The 26,207-nt window shown below is 49.2% G+C and overlaps 1 protein-coding gene across 1 annotated transcript; it reads right to left on the bottom strand.

The window, feature by feature from the left end:
* Positions 1-4,971: 4,971 nt before the first annotated feature.
* Positions 4,972-23,069, bottom strand: Nuak2 (NUAK family kinase 2). Its single transcript, XM_026387476.2, has 7 exons — positions 22,668-23,069; positions 13,390-13,510; positions 10,166-10,317; positions 9,760-9,825; positions 8,175-8,294; positions 7,633-7,765; positions 4,972-6,986 (listed from the first exon to the last, which is right to left on the bottom strand). The coding sequence occupies exons 1-7, from the start codon at positions 22,911-22,913 to the stop codon at positions 5,935-5,937; spliced, it is 1,890 nt and encodes a 629-aa protein (XP_026243261.2). The 5' UTR covers positions 22,914-23,069; the 3' UTR covers positions 4,972-5,934.
* Positions 23,070-26,207: the final 3,138 nt, after the last annotated feature.

Raw genomic sequence — 26,207 nt, 5'->3', positions numbered from 1 at the left:
TGCAAATGCCTCTGAAGGTACGTAACCATAGAATTTCAGAGCTGGAGGGTAATCCCTTCAAGTAGAGTTAGGGACATTGAGCCTCAGGAAAGGTAGATTGCATGAGGGATCATTCCCCCCCCCCAATATCTCTTTCTATCCTTAAAAAGAAAGCCCCTTGAACTTTATCAGGAGGAGGAAGCAGGTCCCAACCTAGTAAAATATGCCTCCCCAGGCTAGGACCGCCCACCTCCCCCATCATCATATCAGACAAGCTTTTCTGAGCGACCCATCAGCTTTGGAAAAAAAAAAAAAAGGCTCTCCTGTTCAAAGCAATTCCAGGATCTTAAAAAGCAGGAAGGGACACCAGAGATCAACTAGTCCAACTTTCTGCCCAAACCAGAAACTCCTTCTGGCAAGACTCCCAGATCTCTATCTCTACCCAAATGTTTTCTTAGACTCCAGTCTCCTTCTACCACTTATCTGCTCTGGGAGGTCTCACTGTCTCCAGGGCCCAGGGGTTTACCCTACACCTCAACCTGCAAGCCGCCTCCTCCCCAGCAAATGCAAGCGCCATCCTTCAGGTTCTTCAGGCCAAAGACCACGGAGCTGTTCTTGCTTCCTCTGTGTCTTTCACAACCCATATCCAACCTAGCAGGAAAGCCTGTTTGTTGGATCCCCACTTCAAGATATGTTCCCAAATGTGAGTACTAATTTCTTTATGGCTAGGACTCTAGTCCAAGACCCACCACCTGTTCCAGAATTGGCCTCCTACTGGGTCTCCTTGCTTCCAACTGTGAGCCTCCCACTCTGTCCCCAACAAGTAGTTAGGGCAGATTTAAAAAAAAAAATCTAAGATCATATGCTTTGATCAAAATTTACCAGTGGCACCCCATTTCACTCAGAATAAAAGCCATGGTTCTATAATGGCTCACAAAAACCCACACAATCTATTTTTCTCAACCTAGTTACCTCTCCTGACTCCATCTCCTGCTCCTCGCTCATTTACCCTGCTGCAGCCTCACTGGTTGTTCTAGAACTTGCCTAACCGCTCCTGCCTTAAGACCTTCACAATGGCTGTTCCTCCACCTGACACACTGTTCCCCCAAGATAGCCACCTTGGCTAGAAATATTTTTCCCTGTCCTCTTCATCCTTGTGCCCCACCCTATTCTTTAGTATTTTTCCCAACACTTAGGACCTTTTAATATACTATTTAATTTACTTCATTTTTGCTTTTTCTTGTCTCATATTATAGCACTGGGGATTGAGCTCCAGGCTTCATGAATGATAGGCAAGTACTATACTAGTAAGCTTTTTATTTTTTAATCTCAGCCCATTTTATTTTTTATTTAAAATTTTTTTTTTCATTGTCCCCACTTTTATTTTGTTTATTTATATGTGATGCTGAGAATCGAACCCAGTGCCTCCTCACACATGCTAGGCAAGCGCTCTACCACTGAGCTACAACCCAGACCCTTATTTTTCATTTTGAGAAAGAGTCTCACTAAGTTACCCAAGCTGGCCTCGAACTTGCCATCCTCCTGCTTCAGCCTCCTGGGTAGCTGGGATTAAAGGTGTGCACTACCGCTTTATTTCTTTAGTATTTATTTATTTATTGGGTACCAGGGATTGAACTCAGGGACACTAGACTACTGAGCCACATTCCCAGCCCTATTTTGTATTTTATTAGAGATAGGGCTCACTGAGTTGCTTACTGTCTCCCTAAATTGCTGAGGCTAGCTTTGAACTCAAGATCCTCCTGCTTCAGCCTCCTGAGCTGCTGGGATTACAGGCGTGCGCCCCTGGGCTCGGCTTCTTTAGTATACTTATTGTTTTGTTTATTTTCTTCCACTGGAATGGAAGCCCAGTGAAAGTAGAGATTTTTGTCAGTTTTGTTCCCAAACATATCTCTAGAGTTTGGATACTATGCTGCAAGCCCTCAGCAAACAAATAGTTAGGGAATGAACGAATGAACACTGTATGTAGACGATTGCTTATCAAGCAGAATCCTGAGTCCCAGAGGCCTCTGCATTGGTTTTGCTCCAAGCCAGGGCCTGTACCCTTTTCCAGAAATCCACCCCTGTCATCTGTGTTCTGGTTCCCACCTTCCACCCACTTCTGCTTTAGAAACCCAGCGGGCTGGATGGGGCAGAGGGAAAACTCAAGGGGCCATCTTGATAGTGGGGACATACTAGCATGTCACCAGAGTTCACTCCTTCCACCCGGAGAAGCCTGGACACTCCCTAGTGAGGGGGTTTCCACTCAAGGACAGTTTGGTCTTGCCTCTGGAAAGGGCTGAGAACAGGGAGAGTTTAGAAGGCCTCTCCTATCTCCCAAAGTTGCCCTCCCCCATGGTTGTCTGGGTTTTTCACATTCCTGAAGCGCTGATGTGGCACTAAATATTCCCGCAGTCCGGGGCCTTCTCCCCCAGGGGGGCCCAGCGTCATTGTGAGCTGAGCCTGCTTTCTGGAATGTTTTTGGTATGAAGTATCCTGGCAGGTGAGGGAAAGGGCCTTGCAGATGGGACCCAGGCCCCCAAATCTAGGCCTCTTTGGAGTGGAGATCAGAGAGATACTCCTTTTCCACCCAGATTCTCCCTAGCCAGCAGGCTTCTCCCACAGGTACCCCACTCATCCCACCTACCCTGCAGCCCTGCCCTGGCTTCCAGGAGGTTAAGCAAACAGACCAAGATCTTGGGACCAAACCCCTTTGCCTGGCCTTTCTATCCCCCAGACTCCCAATCTCCCCCAGGACCTGCTGAGACAGTGCTGATGGAAAGGATTTTTCAGGGCTGTGTCTTCTCCATCCCCTTCATCCCAAAACATGGTTTACCACCAGGTATAGGACCTTCCTGCTCTGTGACTTCTTCTTTTCTTCCTGCCCTCCTCTTTAGCTTCTCCCTGTCCCCCGGCCCTCCTTTCCTAGCTCCTTCTCTGGGCTTGTGGAGACCAGGGGAGGGCGTTTCCAGTAGAGGGAATTGCTACTTTCCTTATTCCTGGCAAAGAGCTTGGCATGTAATAGATGCTCAATAAATATTTTTCCATTCACTACTTTTACTCAATTTTCCAAATCCAGTCCTGTTCTGATGAGCCTCTCTACCCACAGACTTGGCATCTCACAGATCTGAGCTTGAGATCTGGTTTTCCCACTTGCTAGCTAGGCAAGTTATTGAATGCTTTTAAGTCTCCGTTTCTTCCGTAAACAGAGAATGATAAAAATTGTAGCACACCGAGAAGACTGCAACAAGGCTACGTGTACATGAAATGAGGCCACACAGATAATATGCCTGATATGTAAGCATTTAATATACAGTAGCCCCTATTATCTCCCAAGATGCAATTCTTCTTTCCCTCAACTGAACTCCACTTCAGCATAATCTGGACAGTTCCTCACTGAGTTTAACTTATTGTGCTACCTTGCCCTCCAGTCTGCAAACTCCTCCAGGCTGAGGTCTTTAATTGTTGCACTAGCGAGGCAGCAGGCACCTGTCTTCCACAGAGCTTGGTGCACAGCACAGCTTGAGTGGAGTAAATAAATGCACACTGCTAACACCACCGCAGAACGCTATGCTTCTTCAGGGTCAAGATCCACCCCTGTATTTTTCCAGTGTTTACCCAGAGCCTAGCCCAGAGTTCCAGTACTCAGTAGGATGGACCTCTAGAGATTTCACAGCTAAATAGCCCAGCCGTCACCCAAGCAATCTCTTGTTTGTGTCTTGAGCCCATCCATCCTTGCCTGCTCTCTCTTCCCCAGACTCAGTGACCTTCCCAGCCTTCCAGGTATAGAGAATGAAGCTCGGAGACTCTGCACTAGACAGCAGCCCCTGCCAGGGACAGGTGGGGGTGGACCCGGGAGCTGGAACTGGCCAGAACTGGGGATATTTGGGGGCTGTGAATACCCAAACAGGTCAGGGAAGGGGGCCGGCTTAGAGCCAGAGCCAGCCAGCAGCCAGCCTGCCCTTTGTCCTCATCCTCCCTTTCATCCCCAGTTCTTAGAGCCCGGGAGTTTCTCAATGGAGCAGGCGTGCAGGGAATGCTCTGCAGGGGGTAGGGGGGCCCGGCCTGTGGGGGGTGGACATTCCAGGCATTCTTTACTTCCTCCAGGAGTCTGGGGTGGGGGCGGAGGGAGGAGAAGCTGCCCTGCACTGGAGGAAAGGGGATTTCTTTGGAAGGAGAGAAAATAGAGTGTGTGGTGGTGTCTTGAAGCAGCAGGGGGCAGGGTGTCAAGCAGATGGGAGAGGGGCGGGAGAAGGCGGAGAGAGGGTGGGGGTGGGGCTGGGTAATCTGCAGACCAGTTCTTCCTTTAGAACTGCAGGTGGGAAGAGCACTCTGGGAGTTCCAGCCCAGGGCTTTCCCACTTTGTTAATAGAGTGGGGCCAGAGCTGCTGGTGCAGAAGTACCGGAGATTTGGGAAGCTTAAAGCCTGGGAGTTATTTATTTTTTTATTTTTTATTTTTTTTTGTACCAGAGATTGAACTCAGGGGCACTGGACCACAGAGCCACATCCCCAGCCCTATTTTGTATTTTATTTAGAGACAGGCTCTCACTGAGTTGCTTAGCGCCTTGCTTTTGCTGAGATTGGCTTTGAACTCTTGATCCTCCTGCCTTAGCCTCCTGAGCTGCTGGGATTATAGGCATGTGTGTCACCACACCCAGCTATTCTGTTTATTATTATCATTATTTTGTGGTGCTGAGGATCTTGTGTGCATGCCAAGGCAAGTACTGGGACACTGAGTCACACCCCCAGCCCTTGGTTCTGTTTGGATCAAGCAGTTTCTCTATGTCCCACCCCTCGCAACCCAGGGAGTACTTGTATTAAGAGAAGGCTGGGAGACCTGTTCCTCACCCCCATGTCCCCCAAAAGAACAACAGGGGCTGTTTTTCATTCATCATCTTGGTTTTAATGGAGTGTTTTTTCCTGGCCACAGAGGAGGGGAGACAGCATGGGGTGTGGAGTGAAGGGACTCATCTCCAGACGGTGCAAGCAACAGAACATGTGGGTGTATCAAAGGACCCCCTCCCCTGATCTGTGGGGCATCATTGCAAACACACCTCTCAGTACCGGAAGTTTAGATGGCATGATGGATTTCCCCAGAACATGGCATTCACATTATTGTAAAAAGCAAAATTCACTTAAAAAAAAAAAAAACAACAGAGTTGAGAACAGAAAAATAAATAAGGACATTCTAGGTTCCGAAAGTCCAGAGAAACAGAGGCACCCATAACCTAGACTTCCAGAGCAGCTTGGAGGAAGAAGTTCCAGTCTCTGAGGTCTCAGGTGGGGTCCAGAGGAGTCTGGGCCCCTTGAGATGAAGTTAAGCAGTGGCCTGAGCCTTTTCAAGTCTTTTAAGATTCATAGCAGCGACTCTGGGAGGCTCAGGCCAGGTTTGGAGGATGGAAAAGGGAAGAGAACCTTTGAGGAACCATTTAGGAAACAGAGGCTGTGTTCTCTTACTCCTAGATAAATAAGGGAGGGTTACTCCAGATCACTCCCAGGATGCCCCGGGTACTTTAGAGGTACCACATTCTAGCCCCAGAGGTCGATGGGGATTCAAACTTGTGTGAGGATGGTCCGTCCCCACCTTGACAGGTGAAAGGCACCACACCTCAAGCTTCCTCATGGCAACGAAGAGGACAGAAGCTGTTGAAGGACTCTTTCCAGGTGTCTGCAGCCCCATCACGGGCACAAGATGCAGGTAACCCAGACTCCGTCTCAGTCCTTCCCTCTCTGCTTCTCTACTCTTCCCTGGCTATTATTTTCCAGGATCATGGGGCAGAAGACAATGAACTCTTGATGCATTCCTGTGCCCACTTCTCCCCTCTAGCCCTCCCAACCACCTCAGTCTTCTGAGCTGGGGTGCTGGCCCTGGGAGGCAGGGAGAAGGCGCTCCCTGCTCAGGGTGCAGCCAGTTGTATCTCAGCGCCTGCCCGGGCTGGGGCAATGCACACTGCCCCTCAGCTGAGCTTTGAGTAGACCCCCAGTGACTGTGGGTAGGTCTGTGTCACCTCCTGGCAGTCTGACAGGGAAAAGCAGCTATCACCCAAGGAGTCCTGCCGCCAGCGCCTCAGGCAGCTGCCAGGCCCCTCTGAGCAAGGCTGCTCAAGTCCCATGAGGTTGTCCACAGACACACATCCCCGCAGCGGGGGCTCAGGGAGTCGATCAGGCAGGTCTAGTTGGTCAAAAGACTCAGAGGACAGGATGCTGTCTTCACTCACAGCACCCAAGGGGCGGCTGGCCCGGGCTGGCGGTGGAGGGGCGGCCAGTTCATCCAGAGAGCCAAAGGCAGTGGGGGGCTTCAGTTCCGTGCGGGAGAACTTGCCATTGAGTTTGAGGATGCCCTTGCGATGGAGGAGCAGCCCTGAGGTTTCAGAGGACTTTGGCTCCACGGGGTCCCCACTCATGAACACATCACCTGCATCCAAGAGCTCTCCAGACTCACTGGGCTCTGGGGAGGAGTAATAGCCAGACTCACGCTGCCGAGGCTTCTTGAGGATGCCCCTCCTGGGGAGCAGGGGCGCCACGTGCCCTGGGCCATCCGCCACTGAGCTGAACTCCTGAGGGTCCTCCCTGGCCCCCTCTGAGGCCGACGCCTTCTTCTTGAGAATGCCCTTGGGCAGCTTGAGGTTGCTCTTGCCTGGGCGAGGGGAAGTGTCATCGGCAGGGTCCCCCTGGAGAGACTGGGCCATGTCATTCTCCTTGCGGGACTTCTTGAGTGAATGCTGGCGTTCCAGGCTTGGTGTGGCGCTGCCGCCAGGCGCGTGCTGCTTGAAGAAGCTGCACACCTTGGCCCCATTCTCCAGGAAGGGGCGGGAGGATCGGCGGAGCCAGTCAGCCATGGAGGCCCGGGCGGAGTCGCTGCTTGTGTGCCCACCTTCACGCAGTGCCTCCTGCTCCCCCACTCGGGTGGCATAGCCCCAGTTGACCCACCAGTGACTGGCCACATCCTCCAGGGTAGCTCGGCGGAGAGGGTTCACCATTAACAGCCACCGGATCAGGCCGCAGGCATCTGAGGGATAAAAGACAAGAGGTTTGGGTTTGGCAGCTGAGATAGCCACCTCACAGCTCCCCTCTGCTTGCCCCCATTGGTGCTCAGACATGGCTTATACCTAGGCCAGATCCGCACATTCCCACCGAGGACCCCATACACACCCTAGGCCATGATGCTCCCTAGGCCAGCTTCCCCGATGATTTCTGCCTGTTGCCTCTCCCCTCGCCAGCCCTTGTTTGTGTGTGTTAGTGTGTCTTTTTCTTCTTTCCACTGAAATTCAACTGTCTGAGCTTAAGGACTGTGCTCAAAGGTAAGCTAGGGCTCTCAGATACTTCTTCCTGCCTCTACACCCTATGCACAAGGATAGATTTCTGAAGATGAGGACAAAAGCAACAAGATATGAGACAACTGTAGCAAAGAGGATTGAAGTTGGACCTAGAAGGACTTCCCAAGTTATGATCAATCATTCAACAAGGAAGGAAAAACTATCCCTTCCTTCCTCAGAGGCCTTAGACACTGCAGAGACAACGCAGGTCACCGGAATCTACCATGGGTCATGATGGATGTTGGGTCTCTTTACATCAGTGCCGATGTTCAATCCCTGCCTCAGGACTGGGTGATGCACACCCGAGCCTGCGTTAGAACACCTATGGCTCTCACTCACCAGAGGGCTGAGGCGGCTCCCGATAGGCCCCGTTGCTGATCTGCTTCACCAGCGTCTTGTGATCCTGCCCATCAAAGGGCATGGTGCCATGCACCAGGATGTAGAGGAGGACACCCAGGGACCAGCTGTCCACCTGAGAGAGGGGGAAATCAGCAAGGATGTAGGCATGCCACTGGCCAGAGGACCATGAGCCTCACTCCCAGTACCAGAGAGGAAAAGGGTACATACTAGAGAACTTGGATGACCTGAGGATGACCTTTCTTGGACCTGGGGAGATAGGGAGGATGCTGAAGAAGGGGCTGAGGCTCATAGGGAGAGTGGTGTCAATCACCATTCTTGGGAGCAGTGGTCAGACCATCCCTTCTGGGTCAGGGTGGGGCACCAGGTCACTCCAGGGAGGCTGGATTGGGTGCCAGAAGGTAACAAAGTAACAGAAACGAGGAAGATGAGGGGGCACAGAACTAGAACACTAGCCCATCTATCCCACAGGATGGAAAGTCAGTGTAAATGACAGGAGGATGGTCGGAGGAGGCGTCACTTACCTCTGGGCCCATGTAGGGCTTCCCGTTGACGATCTCAGGTGAGGCATAGAGGGGGCTCCCACAGAATGTCTGCAGGAACTTGCCTTGGTGGTAGAGGTTGGACAGGCCAAAGTCAGCGATCTGCAGGGTTAGGTCAAACATTGGACATGGGTCATGCTAAGGCCTATGTTGCTCTGCAGCTCTCAGCTGGCATCTGTCCAGGCCCTGAGGAAACCCGGGCCACAGCAGAAGGAAAGGGTCCCTTGATTCTTGCCTCACACTGGGCACAGTCAACACAGCTCAGGCCCTGAGCATCTGTGTCCATAAAGAGCACCTAGGCAGAGGTATGTGGGGCTCCAGGACACTCAGTGTTCCCCAGGTGGCTTTGCTTGGGCTGTGTTCCACATCAGGGATGCCCTCTTCTGCCTGGGCATCCTCCTGATTCTGGACCCCTCTCCGGGGAAGGCTTCTGTGGCCTCGGATCCTCCCCTAGGAAGCCCCAGTTTCCAATGGCTCCCTGCAAACCTTGTTCATCCGTTCTCCCACCAAGTCAGAGGGAAGACCCCCATGCTGATCTCCTTATCTTTACCTGTGGCTCCTAGTACAAGTGAGACCCTCGTGATGCTCAATGAGCACTTACTGACTATAAGGAGGGTCAGCCAGATGGAGAGGGAGGCCCAGCTTCTTAGGCCATTGAAGAGCCCTCCGAGGCAAGCAAGGCCCCTTACCAATTGATCACGGAAGACCTGAGTTGCCCTTCCCATCAAGGGCTGGCCTCTCTGCCCATACCTGGGCAGGAATCTGAGGTCAGCTCAAGATAACTAGAGGTCAATGGTAAGAGTAGAGCAAAGATCAGAGCTGTGGTATTATTCCAGGAGAAAGAATCTTCTTGTAGGACTTCCTAAGCCAACCAACCTGGAGGCTGGAGAGGACCCAAACTCTTCCTCTCACTCTCTAGAGACCCCCTCCCAGATAACATCAACTAGGGGCAGAGGTCAATGCCCTGCTGTTCCTAACTCTTCACCCCATCAGAGGGTCATGTGTGCCCAGGGTGGAGAGGGCCTGTTTATGAAACCCTGGCTCCTTTGTTTATGGTTTTATTGGCCTCTTATCAAACAGTTACCAGGTGAAGCCCATAACGAGGCATATTATTGGTACAGATAGGAAAGTACGTGCCTGTCCAGATTATGTGAACTTACTGCCTCTGGCTTCCCTCCCTTTGGTCAGCATCAAAGAAAGCCCCACCTTCTCCAGGAATTGGCTGGTTAAGGGGAATGGACTCAGCACCAGGGCACTTCAGGGCACAGGTCAGGAACTCCTGGAGGAGACTAAGCCCTGGATCAGGAAGTACTGCAGAGGTCACTCTCCCTGGAGCCTATTGGGCTGGTCTCCCTGCCTCAGTCTCCCCTTTCCAGTCCTGAGGTCTGAGTTTATCCTATCAATATGAACTTCTCCTGTCTCATCTAAATTTAACTACTTTGGCATAGAGATCTAGCAGCAGCTGGAAACAGGAAGTTGGCGCTGAGGTGCTTGGTTGACGGGGAAAGGTGCCAAAGAGCTAGCTAATTGCAGGTTGAATTGTGTGGAAACAAGAAGTGAGGCTCACCTTGATATTTCCATTGGCATCTAACAGAATATTCTCCAGCTTGAGATCCCGGTGGACGATCCCATTCTGAAGGAGGAAGGAGCTGAGTTAGGGCAAGGTCACCAAGGAAGGGAAAGGGACAGGGGCCTAATCTGGAATGCACAGTAAACACAAAGGAAGCCAAGCACGGGTAGGCGGGGTGCTCCTTTTGATTGCCATATGGTACAAGATATCACAGACCCTTCCCTCCATCCCTGACCAAGAGGACTCAAAGCCAGACACCAACATTCCCTCATCCGAGAGTCCAGAGTCCCTGCTGTTAAACCCATGTGATCCTGGACGTGCCATGGAAATCTCTCTGGTCTGTCCAGATCCAGAGCCCCAGGGACCACCCCTTTGGGGCATGGTCAGGGCAGGTGGCGCTCACCTGGTGGCAGTAGTGCACGGCAGACACAATCTGCCGGAAGAAATGCCGGGCATCCCGCTCACTCAGCCGCTGCCGCTCACTAATGTAGTCATACAGGTCACCTCGGCTGGCGTATTCCATGACAATCACGATCCTGCTGCTGTTCTCAAATACTGGGCAGAGCAAGGTGGAGATGTCAGGCCCTCCCAGAGTGCACTGCGTCCCACCAGGGGCCACAATCCCTCCCTGGCCCTGAACCAGATGGTGCCTTCTTTTAGGGTATCTGCTAATGGGGGCCCAGGGCTGCGGGTAAAGGCAGGGAAAGGCCTTTGAAGCACTCAGCGTCTTCTTGGTACAGCAAGTGAAGAAGGGAAAGGGCCTTACCCTAAGTTCAGGCTTTTGAGGATTCTGAAAAGCCCCCCAGGAAGGCAGAGCCCTTGCTGGATGAGAATGAAAGGCCAAGTTTATTGGCTCCAAATCTGATATTTTCTACCTTGTGACTTTGGTCAAAGCTCTTCTGGATACTTCAATAAGAATGCAGTTGGATGGGTGATCTTAGACAAGTCAACCAACCATTGTTCCTCAGTTTCCTCATATGAAAAGTGGGATAATAATGGTGATCTCACAGGACCAAGAAACATAAATATCACTGACTCTCCAAGTCTGACTGACCCGGCTGGCAGAGAGTCCAACACCAAAGCATGAACTACAGAAATGGTACTTACTCTTATTATATTTATACTCAGCATCCTCATGCATAATTTTGTTGTTTTGTTTTGTTTTTAGGTTGTTGTTTTGTTTTATTTGTTTGATGTGGTGCTGGGGATCGAACCCAGGGCCTCATGCCTACAGGCACTCTACCGCTGAGCCACAACCCCAGCCCTCCTCATGCCTAATTTTAATTTTTAAATTTTATTTTATTTTATTTTTGCAGTGATGGGGACTGAAACCAGGACCCTGTGCATGCAGGGTAAGTGCTCTACCACAGAGTTATATCACCAGCCCCTCATGCATAAATTTGAAAAATAATGCCAATAACAATGCCACGTTGAGGATCAGAAGAGGGATGAAAGTATATGAAACGATATAATATGGTGGAGAATGAAGACATTCATCCCTCCCACCACCTTTGACTTCTCATCCAGAATATTCAGGCCAGGCTTTCGTGCATAATGCCTCATACAGAGAAGCAATCAATAAATATGTGGTAATTAATTGACTGGCTGGCCTCCTGGCAGTCAGCCTACCCCAGCTGGCCCATCTCCATGTGTATATAGCAGGAATCATCTTGCCATCAATTGGGCCTTGTCCTGGTATTTTTTTTTTTTTAAAGACAGGTGACTAAACCCTGAGGTTCTCTATTTCTGAGCCATATACCCAGTCTTTTTCATTTTTTTATTTTGAGACAGGGTCTTGCTAGGTTGCTGAGCCTCAAGCTTGTGATCCTCCTGAGTAGCTGGATTTCACACAGGCACCACCACACATGGACGTAAGGTTGACATTGCATCTTTGTGTCAAATGAGTCTTATGAGTTTGGCTTGCGTGGCCAGACCCAGAACTATTATTGCTGTCTAGCCTCTGAGAAGGAGCTGAGGGACGAGGCTTCTCCTAAGGAGTCCCAGCTCCCAGGCCACTGGATACAAGGCCAGGAAGACTATGCTTTTTTCCAGGGGAACATGGTGGCTCAGCTTCCTAGAAGGTACCTGGCTGGGACTGTACTCCTGGGGTTTTCCTTATCTTGGCAGGTGTAAGCTTTGTGCCATGAAATCAGAGATCAAGAGCCAGCCAGAAGCTGGGCATGGTGGTGTGGGCCTGTCATCCCAGCAGCTCAGGAGGCTGAGGCAGGAAGATCATGAGTTCCAAGCCAGCCTCAGCAACTTAGTGAGGCCCTAGGCAACTTAGCAAGATCCTACCTCAAAATACAAATTAAAAAGGTCTGGGGATGTGGCTTAGTGGTTAAATGCCTCTGGGTTCAACTCCTGGTACAAAAAAAAAAAAAAAAGCTAAGTCAGAGCACATTTTGGAGGGTAGCTAGGTTAGAGGTCAGGTTCCCAAACTGGAGCTTCCTTCCAACCCTGAAGCCTGAAGCTGGGTGGGGATGAATCGGAATCTGGAGGAGCCCTTCTGTCACTCAGCAACTGCGATGCCCTTGTGTCTGCTGCATCTGCAGATGCAGGAGAGGCCACACCCTGAGCTTCAGAGCTCAGTTCCCAGACGCAGCTGGAGATATGGATAGTGGGGAGAACACATATGCACGTGTGCTTACACACACACACACACACACACACACACACACACACACAGTGCCCAATCACCAAGCTCAGTCTAGCTTAACCAATGCTTTGTAGTCTGCCCACTCTTCCCTTGGGGAAGTACACCAAGATACAATTAGCCCTCTCTACCACTTGCCTGGGCTCTTCATGGAACAGGCTCAGGCCCCAGTCCCATGTCTTCCTATGAACCTGAGAATGGAGACTTCTCTATTTTTTCCCACCAGGAATCTTCAGACAGAGGGCGGAACATGGGCTCCCTTTCCTCCCACCTGCTGCTGCTGTTACCCCTGGTTTCCCATCTAACTGATATTACATAAAGGCTCGAAGCAGACAGGCATGTGTGGGAGGGTGCTCCCCCTCTTTCCTCTTTTCTTGGTCACTTTGTTGTCTGGGTCACAGGGAGGAGGGCAGCACTGATGTCAGAGGAGAGGAGGCTGAGAGACAAGGGGAGGTAGGAGCCAGCCCCGTGGCAGGGGTGATTCAGCAGCACAGGTCAGACTCTAGGAGGCCTGGCTCTTGAGACACCTGAAGAACAGTACCCACGCTCCTGGACAGGTGCAGGTCTAGGTGTGTTTCAGCCTCCCCCGGATTGCTAAGGATTTGGCTGGGCTGGGTAGGTAGTGTTCAAGCAGGGAGAACCTTACAGCAACACCGACAGACCTGCAATTCCTTGAGTACCTCTCAAGAGCAGAGCACTTGCTGACATTATCCAGTTGGATCTTTACACTCTATAATGCAGATGGAATATCCCATCTTATAGGGAGGAACTGAGGCCCAGACACTAGGCAAAATGAATTGCCCTAAATCATACATCTGGGTTTCAAATCCAGCTTTTGTCTGGCTCTAGAGCCCATACCATTTTTACTTCTTTGCATCATCAGTTCTGACTCCTCCTACACACACACAAACACACACACACACACACACACTCACACACACCCGACTCCCAGCTCCAAGTGCCCTGTACTATACCTTCATGGATGGCGATGATGTGGGGGTGGTTGAGGGATGACATGATCTCAATCTCCCGGCGTATGTGCATCAGATCTTGCTCATCTTTAATTTTGTCTTTCCGGATTGACTTGATGGCCACCTGGGAACAGTGAAGGCAAGAGATTGAAGAGAAAGGTCTGGCAGGTAGAGGCATCCCTGAGGATGCTCTAGTGGCCCTGGAGGTCTGCCTGCAGCTGTTACACAGGCCTCAGGGTATATCCAGGGAAGCCACGCCACCTTGGAGCAGGGTAGGTGGCAGAGAGACTGGACAGTACCTTCTCTAGAAAAGGTCCTTATCTGGGTGTGGTGTAAGCAGATTCGGGTCCATGCAGCAGGAAGGAGCATAGATCAATGGTCTCCTTATTCAGACTACAGGTGAACAAGAAAGGTCAAAATCTGCATCTCTAAATCTGGTGCTTTATGATTTACAGAGCAAATTCACTACACTGAACCCAGATAGAAACTCTTGCTCACCATTGGATCACTGATGCCAAGAACTGTGCCTGGCATACAGGAAGCATCAAATAATTTTTCATCGTATTAGAAAATGAATTGGCCCCCACAACTACCCTGGGAAGTAGGTCTAGAAAGCATTGTCCTTCGCACTCATAGGGGAGGAAACTGGAACACAGAGAAGCTAAATGACTTGCTCAAAGTCAAACAGTCACTACCTAGCACAAACTAGGGTAAGACTATTGGCCATCTGACTCCAAGTTAATCCCTGTCTGCCCCAGCACTTTAACTTGCTATAAACAGCCAATCCATAGCAAAAGGTAGAAACAACCCAAATGTCCATCAGTAGATGAATGGATAAGCAAAATGTGGTATATATAATGAATACTATGCAGCCATAAAAAGGAATGCAATGAAAACACAAGCTGAACCTTGAGAATATTACACTAAGTAAAATAAGTCAGTCATAGAGGAGTAGTGTATGATTCTACTTCTGCGAAGTGTTTGGAGTAGGCAAACATATAAAGACAAAGTAGAGCAGAGGTTGCCAGGGACATGGGGGTGGAGGGTGGAATGGGGAATTATTATTTAATAGGTACAGAGCTTCCGTTTGGGATGATGAAAAAGTTTTAGAGATGGATAGTGATGATGATTTATAATATTGTGAATGTACTTAATATGCCATTGAATCGTACATTTTAAATGGAAAGTGCACGCCTGTAATCCAAGCCGTTCAGGAGGCTGTGGTAGAGGATCGCCAAGTTGGAGGTCAGCCTCAGAAACTTGGGGAGACTCTAAGAAAATTAGCAAGACCCTGTCTCAAAGTAAAAAAATAAAAAAGGGCTGGGGATGTGGCTCAGTGTTTAAGTGTCCCTGGGTTCAGTCCCCAGTATCAAAAAAAGAAAATGGTTAAAAATGGCAAATTTTATATATTTACCACATTAAAACAAAAACAAAAAACTATGAAAAAAGCCTCCAAACACCAGTCTCTTTCGGTAAAGAATGTCCCCTCCCTAGCAACAAGTAAACAAACAACCAGACAAAGTCCTCCAAGACTTCTATCTTGTCCATAAAGGTGAAAATCCCATATAGGTATTTTCCCCTGTGGCTGGTGTGGGGTGGTTCAGGAAGGGTGGAGGGAGGTGAGAAGAAATGAGAAAGTTGCCAAGATGCATCTGAGTAGAGCCGGGGAGTCAGTGTCTCCCTCTGCACCATCCCAGTCAGCACAGGTTCCTGGACAATGCGCTCCCCCCCCCTCATTGTGACTGACTGCAAAGTTGGCTGAGAGCACATGGTGTGTGTGACACATGCTGCCTAGAGACCCAGGGGACCCAGGGTTCTCCAGGTTCGGTTCCTGTCCCTGTGGGAAGGTCCCACTCCCTTTCCAAGCCTTGGTTTTCTTTTCTGAGATAAACAGGTTGAACTTAGCTGTGTGTGTGTGTGGGGGGGCTTTCCCTCTCTGGTTCTATGGAGTGAGCTGTCCAGAAGTCACAGGTCCTCTGAGGCTCCATCTGGGGCTGGGTGGGGGTGGGGTGGGGTGGGGTGGCATCAGTTCCTGGCAAGTCCTGTCCAGGGACACAGTGGTAAATACAGAGACTTCCTCTTCATGGCAGGTTAGGAGAGATCTGAAGGCGCAGACTGAGGTAAACAGCTCCTCATTCAATTTCCCAGGAGGGTTTGCCCCCCCCCCAAGATTCAAAAGGAGACAGAGAAAAGGAAACTCTGGCTGGAGGGGAGGGGCCTCTAATCCACCCTTTCACAGGCTCTGGTGGCAGACAATGGCTTCTGCTCACAGGGACAGTGGGTCCTGTTGGCCTGTGTCCCCCCATTGGACAAGAATGCGGAACGGCCCTAATCCAGTAAGAGGAGTTGCTCACAAAGCCCATGGCCCGGTCACCCCAGCAACGGGCCAGGGCTGGCGTGCCCCCCGCCCCACTCCTCCCCTGAAGCTGCATGGGTGAAAGAGGGGAGGCCCAGCTCAAGGGCCCTCCCTGCCCTGTGCAGGGAGGACAATGGCAGGCGGGATGGATGGTCACCATGGAGCCTCCTCCCCAAGATGCTAGAGAGGCCCAGGCTGCAGCTGCAGGGGTAGGGCTGCCCCCCCTTAGTTCCAACCCCCCACCTCTTCCCAGGGAACCAACAGAAAAATCCCTGGGCTTGGAAATCGGGGAGGGGGTTGGGGATAGGAGGCACCTCTCCTGAATTTGACCCATTATTTCCACACACTTCTCTTTCCACACCCCTTTTCTCTCCCTTCAGGAAAGATTTTATGGGCTAGTTCGTTTCTAAGTCTTTGTGTCTAAAATCAGTTAATGGGTGAAGTGCAGTGAACTCTTCAGAAACAGAAGCCCACGGAAATATATAAATAGATTGTAAAAACAATCACATAGAGACACAAATCACTAGCTAGATGAAAATATTTGAGAGCTCAAGACGTACACATATGCAAAGACTATGCCCATTTCCGATGTTTGACAGTTTATACACACAAATGTATGATAAACCATCCTAGGCTTAGGGGCAGAGCTCTAAAGATAACAAGGCTTAAAAGCGAGATTCTAAAAAAAAAAAAAAAAAAGGAATTTTGTACTAGAAGGAGTTTCTGTGTAACTACTACACAGTAGAACTCTGAGATCCTTCTCTTTCAACTTTGGAAGCCTGGAATTCTAAATCACTTTTTTTTTTTTTTTTTTTTTGGTACTAGGAATTGAACCCAGAGGCACTTAACCACTGAGCCACATCCCCAGCCTTTTTTATTATTTTATTTTGAGACAGGGTCTTTCTGACTTGCTTAGGGCCTCACTAAATTGCTGAGGCTGCTTTGAACTAGTGATCCTCCTGCCTCAGCTTCCCGAGTTGCTGGAATTACAGGCACGCCCTGGCCAGAATTATTATTATTTTTCCTGGTGCTGGGAATTGGAGCCATGCTAGGCGAGTGCCTATCACTGCGCCATACTTCCAGCCCTTTATATTAAATTTATTAATCTTCAATAAACAGTTCCACCCTCCTCCAAGCTCAGGTTCTGGCTTCAGAGAGTAGGTTGAGGACCCTCCAGTTATCCCCATTAGGTCCCAGAAGATCATAGAAGATCAGACGAAGGAAACAAGTATGTCATCAGGCCTCTGTTAGTCCCCATGTAAGTAACACAGATAAGAAGAGCAAGTTTATGTCACTGCCCTGGGCCAGTTCCCCAAGGAGAGGCCTCCAGCTATCTACTGGTCAGCCTTTCAAAATAAATTAGACACAGCACCAGCTCAAACCTAGACAGAGTTCAGCATACAGAGAGCATTCAACAATTATTTACTAGTGAACCCAAATCATCATAATAAATATTTATTGGTTAAGTCACCAGATTGAGCTTTGACTGATAGGACCAGTGCCCAGATAAGATTTTCTCCTCTTCTTCTCAGGCCTGGTTGGAGTCAATCTCAGTTATGAGAACTAATTTTTAGGGACCTTTGTTCTCACCTGCAAGATAGTTGGTCGACTATGTTCTCGAATAAAAACAAGCTGACGGAAGCCAAGGAAAGGTTGTTAACTGGATCACCCAGAGATCAGAAGGCTACGTGCCTCAAGACATTCCTGGTTTACCCTGGTATAACTCTTAATATTGCCCCCTTTACTCTCCAAAGCATACAAGTTTAGATAATATAGTACATGGCCACCATACTGCGAGGGGGAAGGAAAACCAGCCCCAATGATGACAACGTAAATGTAAATATCTGACCAGTGGACTTTAAAAGCCCGGTGTCTAATTCTTATTTGTCCCATTGAGCTATGCAACTCAAGGCAAGTCACTTGGATTATCTGGTTAACTGGTCTGGCTAGTTTTAATGTCATGTCATACAAAAAAATGAAAGGATTAATTTTCTTTCTTTTTTTTTTTTTTTAAATTATGGTACTGGGGATTGAACTCAGGGGCACTCAACCACTGAACCACATCCCCAGCCTTATTTTGTAACTCTCACTGAGTTGCTAAGCACCTTGCCATTGCTGAGGCCGGCTTTGAACTCACAATCTTTCTGTTTCAGACTCCAGAGCCACTGGGATTACAGGCGTGTGCCACTGTGCCCAGATAAAGGATTAATTTTCTAAATAGCTGCTGGATGCCTACTATGTGCTTGGTATATTGTGCTAGGTGTTGGGGAGTCAGACAATAATTAGACATCCTCATCCTGCTACCCCTGTGTCAAGGTCTCTACTCCAGTGGAAGGACTGGCAATTAAATTAACTTCAGTCTAGTGTGATGAATGTGGCAGCTGAGGTCCCGGCCTGCCGGGGACTCCAGGAACACTGCAGAGAGCTTCCTTTTCCCTGGAGGATCAGGGAAAACCACCCCTGGGAGAAAACTGTTTTAGATGGTGAGGAACAGGTGAGGTTTGCTAGGCCATGGGAGGTAGACTAGAGAGGACAGCAAGGGCCTTCCAGGTAGAAAGAAGGGAGCTAGTCATGAGTGTGCACATCTGAATGAATCTTGAAGCTCCCTTCCACATTCTAGCACTTGAGCAGAACTTTGGAAAGGGGTCATCGGTTACTAGGCCAGGAAGAAGCCGACCAAGGACTGCTGCAGGCCTCCCTGCCGTGGCACATTAACCTGCCTGAGCATTGTTCCTGCTGATCTCATCCCAGAGCTTTTCTTGCCCCCGCAGCCTCGCATGTTAGAAAGGTGGCAGGGCAAATTTTTTATCCAGTTTTGCAAAAAGAGAACAGTGAAGTCCAGAAGGCTGCATTGCCTTTTCCAAAGTTCCTTAGTGCATCAAGACAAAATCAGGATCCAAGATGGAGGGTTGCCTGGCTAACACTTCAGTAGATACAAGTTCCTTGGAGATGGCCAGCTCTGCCTCCCATTCTAGGAAGGGAATGCCCCACATCTTGCTGTGGGCCAGGCTGGATAGCGAGTGCCCCTATTCCACTTACAGATATTCAAACATGCCTGCTCCTATGCCGGTACCCTGGGGACATGATGCTGGGCTCAATTGGTAAACATTGCCTCGCTCCCAGGAACTCAGATCAGGAATAATATGTACTCAGGATAAGATTGTAGATAGTTCTTAGGAAAAAAAAGAAGAAGAAAGATAAGGAGGAGGAGGAGGAAGAGAAGGAAGAGGAGGAGGAGGAGGAAGAGGAGGAGGAGGAGATGATTTAGAGATGCTGTTCCAGGTGTTGGAGAGAGGGTACAAGCTGGGCATTTCTGGTCACAGTTATCGCCTGGAACTGGAACCAAGATCCTTGATTTCTTGTTGGCCTTTCACAGAGTAGCAGCTGTCTGAGAGGCGGGCAAGGAACTGAAGGATGATAGCAGAGGAGAAGTTGGGCTAGGCCAGTCTAGGCTCAGAAGAGGGGATGGACCTGGGGGTGGTTCACTATCCTACCCCAGTACCAGGCAGAACCTGGCCTAAGAATCAGGCAGGGAGCAGGAATGGGATCTGAGGGGAGTCTGCGCCACCTCCCCTAAGCCCCATACTACACTATTCCCCTGCCACCTTCTCGCCCACTCTGCCAGGTTCCTGGGCGAGGAGCTTCCCTGCCCAGCCCTCCTGTGTGGTTTGGCTGGGGCCCAAGAACAAGAGTTGCCTGCAGCTTCCCTCGGTGCTGCTGAGCAGGCAGGTGCAGGAGGAGCTAGGAGGGCAGTGTCGGGCTGAACAAACCTTTGGCAGCTGGCCAGGCAGAGTCCTTTTCTGAAGCTGGTGCTGAAGGAGACACTCCGGCTTTGAACAAAGCAGACAACACAGTGGTGTGTCTCAAGGAGGGCTGAGCACAATCCACAAACTTTCTTGGGGTAGGACTGTCCCCGGATAGAGGGGTCTCCAGGAAAGGAAAGGTAGGGACCAGCCTTGCTGGAACAATCACACTGTGTTGTGTTAGACTGTGCTAAGCACATATACAATCTCATTTAATCCTAGAATCCCATGAGGCTGGATTATAATTCCACTTCACAGATTAGGAAACTGAGGTAGAGAGGTCCCACAGCTGATAAGCAATGTAACCACAATATGAACCCTTATAGCCTTGACTCTGAGCTAGGCAGACTCCTGGATGAGGTTTAAAAATCAGGAATGTAGCATAGCTTCCCCACCCAAGATCCCTCAACATAGTCAAGTAGGGGAAGGGGGGTTGGTTCCCAGTGACTTTCTATCCTAAGCACTCACTTCCTGGAGCACTGGGGAAGACATGAAAAGCTAGCTGCTGGGGTGACAAAGCACAGAGACAAGCCTGGGCTCATTTCAAGGCCAACTTCCAGACTAAGACTCAGCACTGGGTCATCTAGGGCCTGGGGTACACCATCCTAGAGCCTGTTGCAGGCCTTCAACTCACCAGCCAGAGGACAAGTCACTTTCCTCTCTGGGCCTTAGTTTTCCCATCTTTCAATGAAAGAATCAGATTATCTTAATTTTCAAACACTTTGAAGATTTGCTTGGCAATTTATTATATAATGGAGACAGAAACACCCCCATCCCACAGCGCTACCCATTTGGGTGCTCCTCACAGTAACTTTGGAGGGTATGACCTCTTATTGATAAACTCAAAGGCTTTGGTGGCCTCCACTATTCCAAAGACCCCAGCAAATGTTTTTCTCTTTAAGGGAAGGAATCGACAGGGGAGCTAAGAGACTCACAGGAGGAAATGTCATTTGGATACCAGGAATGTGTCCAAGATCCAGAGCAAATATTTGTTTTTCCTCTGATGCCCTCCTGGAGCAGCCATTAGTCCCACCCACCTGCCCCTCCCTCTGGACAATCCCATCTGGCCCCCCACTAATTCCATCTAGGCAGGTTGAAAATGGAAAGTGTGCTAGAAAGAAAAATTAGGGATGGGAGTCACCACCCAGCAGGCTTTCCTCGGAATCTAGGCCCCATCAACAATCTCAGTTCATCTGGGGGGAAAGTTTTAGGGCAGCTCCATGCCCTTCTCCTCCACTGCAGGATCCTGAGACATCAGGTCCTTCTCTCTTCAGGGAGGACAAAGTGCAAGGGATGAGTGTGGGGGGGAGATAGCAATGCTCCAGAATGGAGAAATCACCAGCACAGCAGAAAGCTGTTCCCCAAGAAAGAGGGGGATCCTGAGCAAGTTCCCAGCATCTGTACTGGGTGGTCTATAGGTCAGGGAGGTCCAGAATAGGTCCCAGCTTGGCTCCCCATATAGAGAAAAAGGGAAGAGGCTGAAGAGTTTCTTCTGAATTCTCTGTGCTGATGCAATAAGAGCTGGAATCCCTGCCTAGAATCACTGAGGTTTGAAAACTGAAAACTCGTTTATCTCACTCTGCAATCAAATGAGATTCCTCTCTGTGTGAGTCTGTCTCTGTCTGTCTGTCTCTTTCTCTTGCGCACACACACACCCACAGTGTTTCCAGTCCAAAGCCTGATGGAATCTCAATCTCAATCTCAGTTTCTCAATTTCTAGACCTGCCCACTATCAGAGACCCAGTCTTCCCCCCAACAAGAGGCAGGGGGCACAAGCCACGAGCAACTGTTTTTCAGCTAAGCCCCTGACAAAGCCTGGGCCCAGCAGTCTCAAGCCTGGAGCCTCACCAGGCCCTCACTCTGTATAGAAAGAGAAAGAAAAGGAAAGCCAGAAAGTACATGATTGCCCAATAGCTGTAACCTGGCAGCGGGCAACCAGGGACTGTGCCAGGCGTTAACAGGAAAAACATACTTGGACCTATTGATGGGGCCATAATCCACCCCTTTCTTCAATATCTATTCTCCTTCACCAATGAAATGACTTCTTGAATTTCAAGCCAGTTACTGGCTGCAAAAGCAAACAATCATAGCCAATAAGGTAAACCATGGCCACACATACACACACACATCTCACAAGCAGCACCCACTAAATTCACAATTCCTAAACCATATTCTCTGAAAGGCTTATTAAAATACAAATTATAGAGCATCACGAGAAATTCCCCTGAATATGGAAGCAGAGAATAAGTATTTTAAAGAAGCACTTCAGCTGATTTTCATGCATGTTAAACTCAAGTTTGAGAACCATTGTTAGCTAATTTTGGACACATTTGCCATCTTGACAGGGCTGGCCTTTCTGGATACAACTATCAGTTCTTACTGTATTTTTTCCTATGCATTAGGAAAAAAATTATCATTTGTTATCTTATTCAATCTTCCTATAAGTTTGTGAGGCAGCCTGTTTTCTCCATTTTTGCAGAAGGGGAAACTGAGAATACAGAAAAAGGAAATTGCTCAAGGTCACAAATTACTATGACTACCAACACACAGCCCAAATCAACAGTATGAGTTCCTGAAAATGCCACAAACACAAAACTATCTTCTTGGGACATTGTGAACTTGCACCAGAGTCTGGTGTTATATTTCCCAACATCAAAAACACATCATAATTAAATTTTAACTCAATTGCAGAGCTTGAAAGGGCCTAAGTGCCAACCCTAACCTGTGCAGATCTCCAGACTATCAGAGTGGAGAATCTCCACACTTCAATGATCACCTCAACCACACACCTACTTCTCAAACCCCTGCTAAGATCAGTTGCCTTCTTCTTCCTCTTCCCAATTCCACTCTGTTGAACAGTCTGTTTCAAGCAAAATTTAACTTAAGTCCCATCTTCTCTAAGGACATGCAGGCTAGTGTGGTTGAGGTTTTCAGGTCCACAAACTTAGTCCCTACAATCACCGACAGCCATCTACAAACCTCAGCGTAAGTAGACTGCATGCTTCCAACTCCACCGAGCAAGGCACTAGTCCCTGGATCCATCCTCCACTCCCCGCGGGCGGCCCAGCCCCATGCCCGCCCTCCTGCCTACCCACACGGCCAGCGCAGCGAGAGGCACTTACCAGGCGCCCTGAGCTCTCCCGCGCCTTCTTCACCTTCCCGTAGGTGCCTTTACCTAGGGTCTCCAGGAACTCGTAGCGGTGCCGCAGGTTGTGCTTGTGGTGATGCCGCTTCACCGCCTGCTTCTTCATCAGGGGCTTGGGAGACTTGATGAGCCCGTCTGCCAGTGGCCGGGCGAGCTCCGCCGTCAGGGTGGCGGTGGCAGAGGCAGCCGGGCCCGGGCGCCGAGGGAAAGCCAACGACTCCATGGCGGGGTAGAGGTAAGCGAGAGCGGAGCGTCAATCGTCTGGCTGTGCGGGACAGCTAGGTTCTCTGGCACATGACCCGCACCCGGACAGCGAAGTCACTGCCGCAGCCGAGCGCGCTCCAAAGAGCCGCATTCCAAGTTATTATAATCGCCCGATGCCAGAGGCTCTGGTCACGCCCCCCAAATCTCATTGGTCTGCTTGCCGACGGCGCGTGACTAGGGCCTCTCCCATTGGCTCGCCCGGGCCCCCGACACCGCCTTCTCTCCGCTGCGCAGCCAGGAAAGGTGTCAATGGAGCCCCGCCCACCTGGGCCCGGAGGGACAGGAATGGGAACTAGGGAAAGCCTGTGGAGGCTGCTTGGCCAGTTGGTACTACTGAAATCTGGAACTCGGCTTTGAAGGCCCTCGAAATGGCCCTTGCCTCTGAGCAGCGCTTGGTTTTGGTTATAACCACCTGTTCTATTGTGCTGTGTTCTCAGTTGGCGAGGCGGCAATCTGAGGGCGCTAGAGGTCACCAAAGTATTTCTTTATCCTGAGTAATTTGCTTCTCCCAAGCCAAAGTCGCTTGACCACTTATGTCCAAAAGGAGAAAGGGGGATGGGATGGAAGGGTAGCAGACTCTAGCCAAGTGGGAGGACTGGTGGAGGGCTTGTCTTCAGTTAGGTCAGCCTTAATTAGATCCTGGAATCCAACGCTCCTGGAAAGTTCTTACCTCTTCATCAAAGAGAACGTGTAGTGTTGCGTGGATCCCTCAAGATATGGTGGAATTTATGGAGACCTGGCAGGAGGTGGAGAAAACCAAAAGGGAAACATTCATGAAAACTATATTACACTCCTATTTCTTATTTAACCTGTATCCTTAAGTCTATGAAGCTGCCTCATCCAAGGTTTTCTTTCTTTTCTTTTCCTTCCTTCCTTCCTTCCTTCCTTCCTTCCTTCCTTCCTTCCTTCCTTCCTTCCTTCCTTTCTTTTTTCTTTTTTCTTTTCTTTCCTTCCTTCCTCTTTCTTTCTTACTCTTTTTTTTCCTTCCTTCCTTCCTTCCTTCCTTTCTTAATTTCTTTCTTCTATTTTTTACCCCTTCCTTTCTTTCTTTTCGTTTTCCTTTTGGTACCAGGAATTGAACTGGTACCAACTGAGCCACATCTCCAGCCCTTTTTGTATTTTATTTTGAGAGAGAGTCATGACAAGTTGCTCAGGACATCACTAAGTTGCTAAAGCTGGCTTTGAACTGTGATTGTCCTGCCTCAGCCTTCCCAACTATTAGGATTACAGGTGTGTGTGCCAACAAGACTAGGCTCATTTATTTTCTGTGATTTTAAAATTAGGAGGACCATCAGGTGTGGTGCACATGCCTGTAATCCCAATGGCTCTGGAGGCTGAGGCAGGAGGATCAAGAGTTCAAAAGTCAGCCTCAGCAACTTAGAGAGGCCCTAAGCAACTCAGTGAAACCCTGTCTCTAAATAAAATACAAAATAGGGATGGGGATATGGCTCAGTGGTTGAATGCCCCTGAGTTCAATTCCCGGTGCCAAAAAATAAACAAACAAACAAATAAATAAATAAATAAGTAAAATAAATCAGGGGGCTGGGGTTGTGGCTCTGGTAGAGCTCTTGCCTAGCACGTGTGAGGCCCTGGGTTCAGTCCTCAGTGCCACATAAAAATAAATTAAAAAGAAGGTATTGTGTCCAATTACAACTAAAAAAAAATATTTAAAAAAAATCAGGAGGTCTGACCATGAGGCTTGGCTTCTTTTGTGTGTGTGTGGTGTGGTGCTGGGGATTGAACCTAGGGCCTTATGCATGCTAGGCAAGCACTTTACCAACTGAGGTATATCCCCAGCCTCAGCTTTTTGAGGCCTGGAGGGCTAGCTAAGTCCAGCTTCTCCATTTACCTCTTTTTTTTTTTCCTCCTGGGTGTTGGGCATTGAACCCAGTCCCTCATGCATGCCAGGCAATCACTCTACCACCAAGCTACAACCCAGCCTTCAGCATCTCCATTTATAGTGAAATGAGAACATCCACAGGCTTTCCTCCTCCTTCTCTAAGTGAGGGATAAGGGAGGCTTCTTGATAACCCAGTTCTATAAAGTATTATTATGTCAAAGGCCACACAACTGGTGAGAAAGCAGCAGAACTGGGATTTGGACCCTGGACTGTGGGAGAAGAAAGGAGGCCAAGGGGTCCTTGGTCCCCTTCTCTGCAAACAGTCAGAAGCCTGACCGGATTCCAACTGGGCTGAGAAGATAGCATACCCCTCATTTCTCCAGGAGGGTGGTGTCCCAGCTGCATATTCAGGGCACCAAGGACTAAGAGGAACTAAATCCCCAGTTGCTGAATTTTGTATTTACTGTCTGCCCACTTTCTTGCTTCCACTGACGTTTTGTAGTGCAAGTTATGATCATCTCTATTCCTTCCTGGAGTTCATTGTCTCTCTCTGTGGCAGGACAAAATCCACCTTATGCTGAAAAACAACCTCCTTCCCCTAAACCTGAAGAGTTGCAGGAGGTGGTAGCTGACTTGGCACCTTCTCTCTACAAGCATCTGGTTTGCTCTGGATTATCTGTGAAAATAGAATGAGTCTGAGAGAGTTTCTCTAGCTTGCTGTTTCCTTTCCCCAGTGAGGTCTGTGTGCATTCCTGGGGACCCATCTGGACAAATTAGGACTCCGAAGAGCCAGCACAGGTAACATAAGAGCTAGCACAGGGCTGAGTGCTGGGCGACCTGAGTTCTAGTTCTGACCAACATGAGCCAGTTCTATGACCTTCTACCACTCACTTCGCTCATTCTATGAAAGTTGGGCCCACTAGGTGCTGACCTGGGATATCATGGTGACAAGATAGACACAGCTTCTTCCTTCAGAGAATTTTCAGTCCAGTGAGAGATAAGCACATCCTTTACAGAGGGAGACATGTCCATAATGGGGGAAGAGCAGAATGACCTTGGGATGTATAATAACAGGAGTCCCTAGCCCAGATGGGAGGAGACTAGTCAGGAGGTACTTCCTGAAAACAGAGCTTTTAGAGCAGAGGCATTAAGGACATATAGTAATTGGCCAACTGCATCAACATTTCCTCATTAAAATTTTTTTGTTTTCTTCCTCATAAGAAAAATAAAGAATCATGCAAATAACCCAAGATTCTCTTTCAGACTTAATGTAGACTGATGAATGTTTTCAGGTATCCCAACATCTCATGCATGGCTGGGCATACAAAAGACACTCAATCATAGACGCTTATGGACCAAAGGAATGGATGAGCAATGGAATCAAAAGACTAAAGTGAGAATACCTACAAATAG

This window comes from Urocitellus parryii, chromosome 9 (assembly GCF_045843805.1).
Source record: "Urocitellus parryii isolate mUroPar1 chromosome 9, mUroPar1.hap1, whole genome shotgun sequence".
NCBI lineage: Eukaryota > Metazoa > Chordata > Mammalia > Rodentia > Sciuridae > Urocitellus > Urocitellus parryii.
The sequence above is the reverse complement of the archived record's forward strand: the minus strand, read 5'-3'. Positions and strand labels throughout refer to the sequence as shown.

Bases quoted from the DNA above. Each gene is read 5' to 3' on its own strand.
- Nuak2 (XM_026387476.2), bottom strand. From the start codon at position 22,913: ATGGAGTCGTTGGCTTTCCCTCGGCGCCCGGGCCCGGCTGCCTCTGCC. The intron at 8,295-9,759 runs GTGAGCCTCACT...CTAACCCTGCAG, and splicing joins ATGCCAATGGAAATATCAAG to ATCGCTGACTTTGGCCTGTC. The intron at 6,987-7,632 runs GTGAGTGAGAGC...TTTATCCCTCAG, and splicing joins GGAGCCGCCTCAGCCCTCTG to ATGCCTGCGGCCTGATCCGG.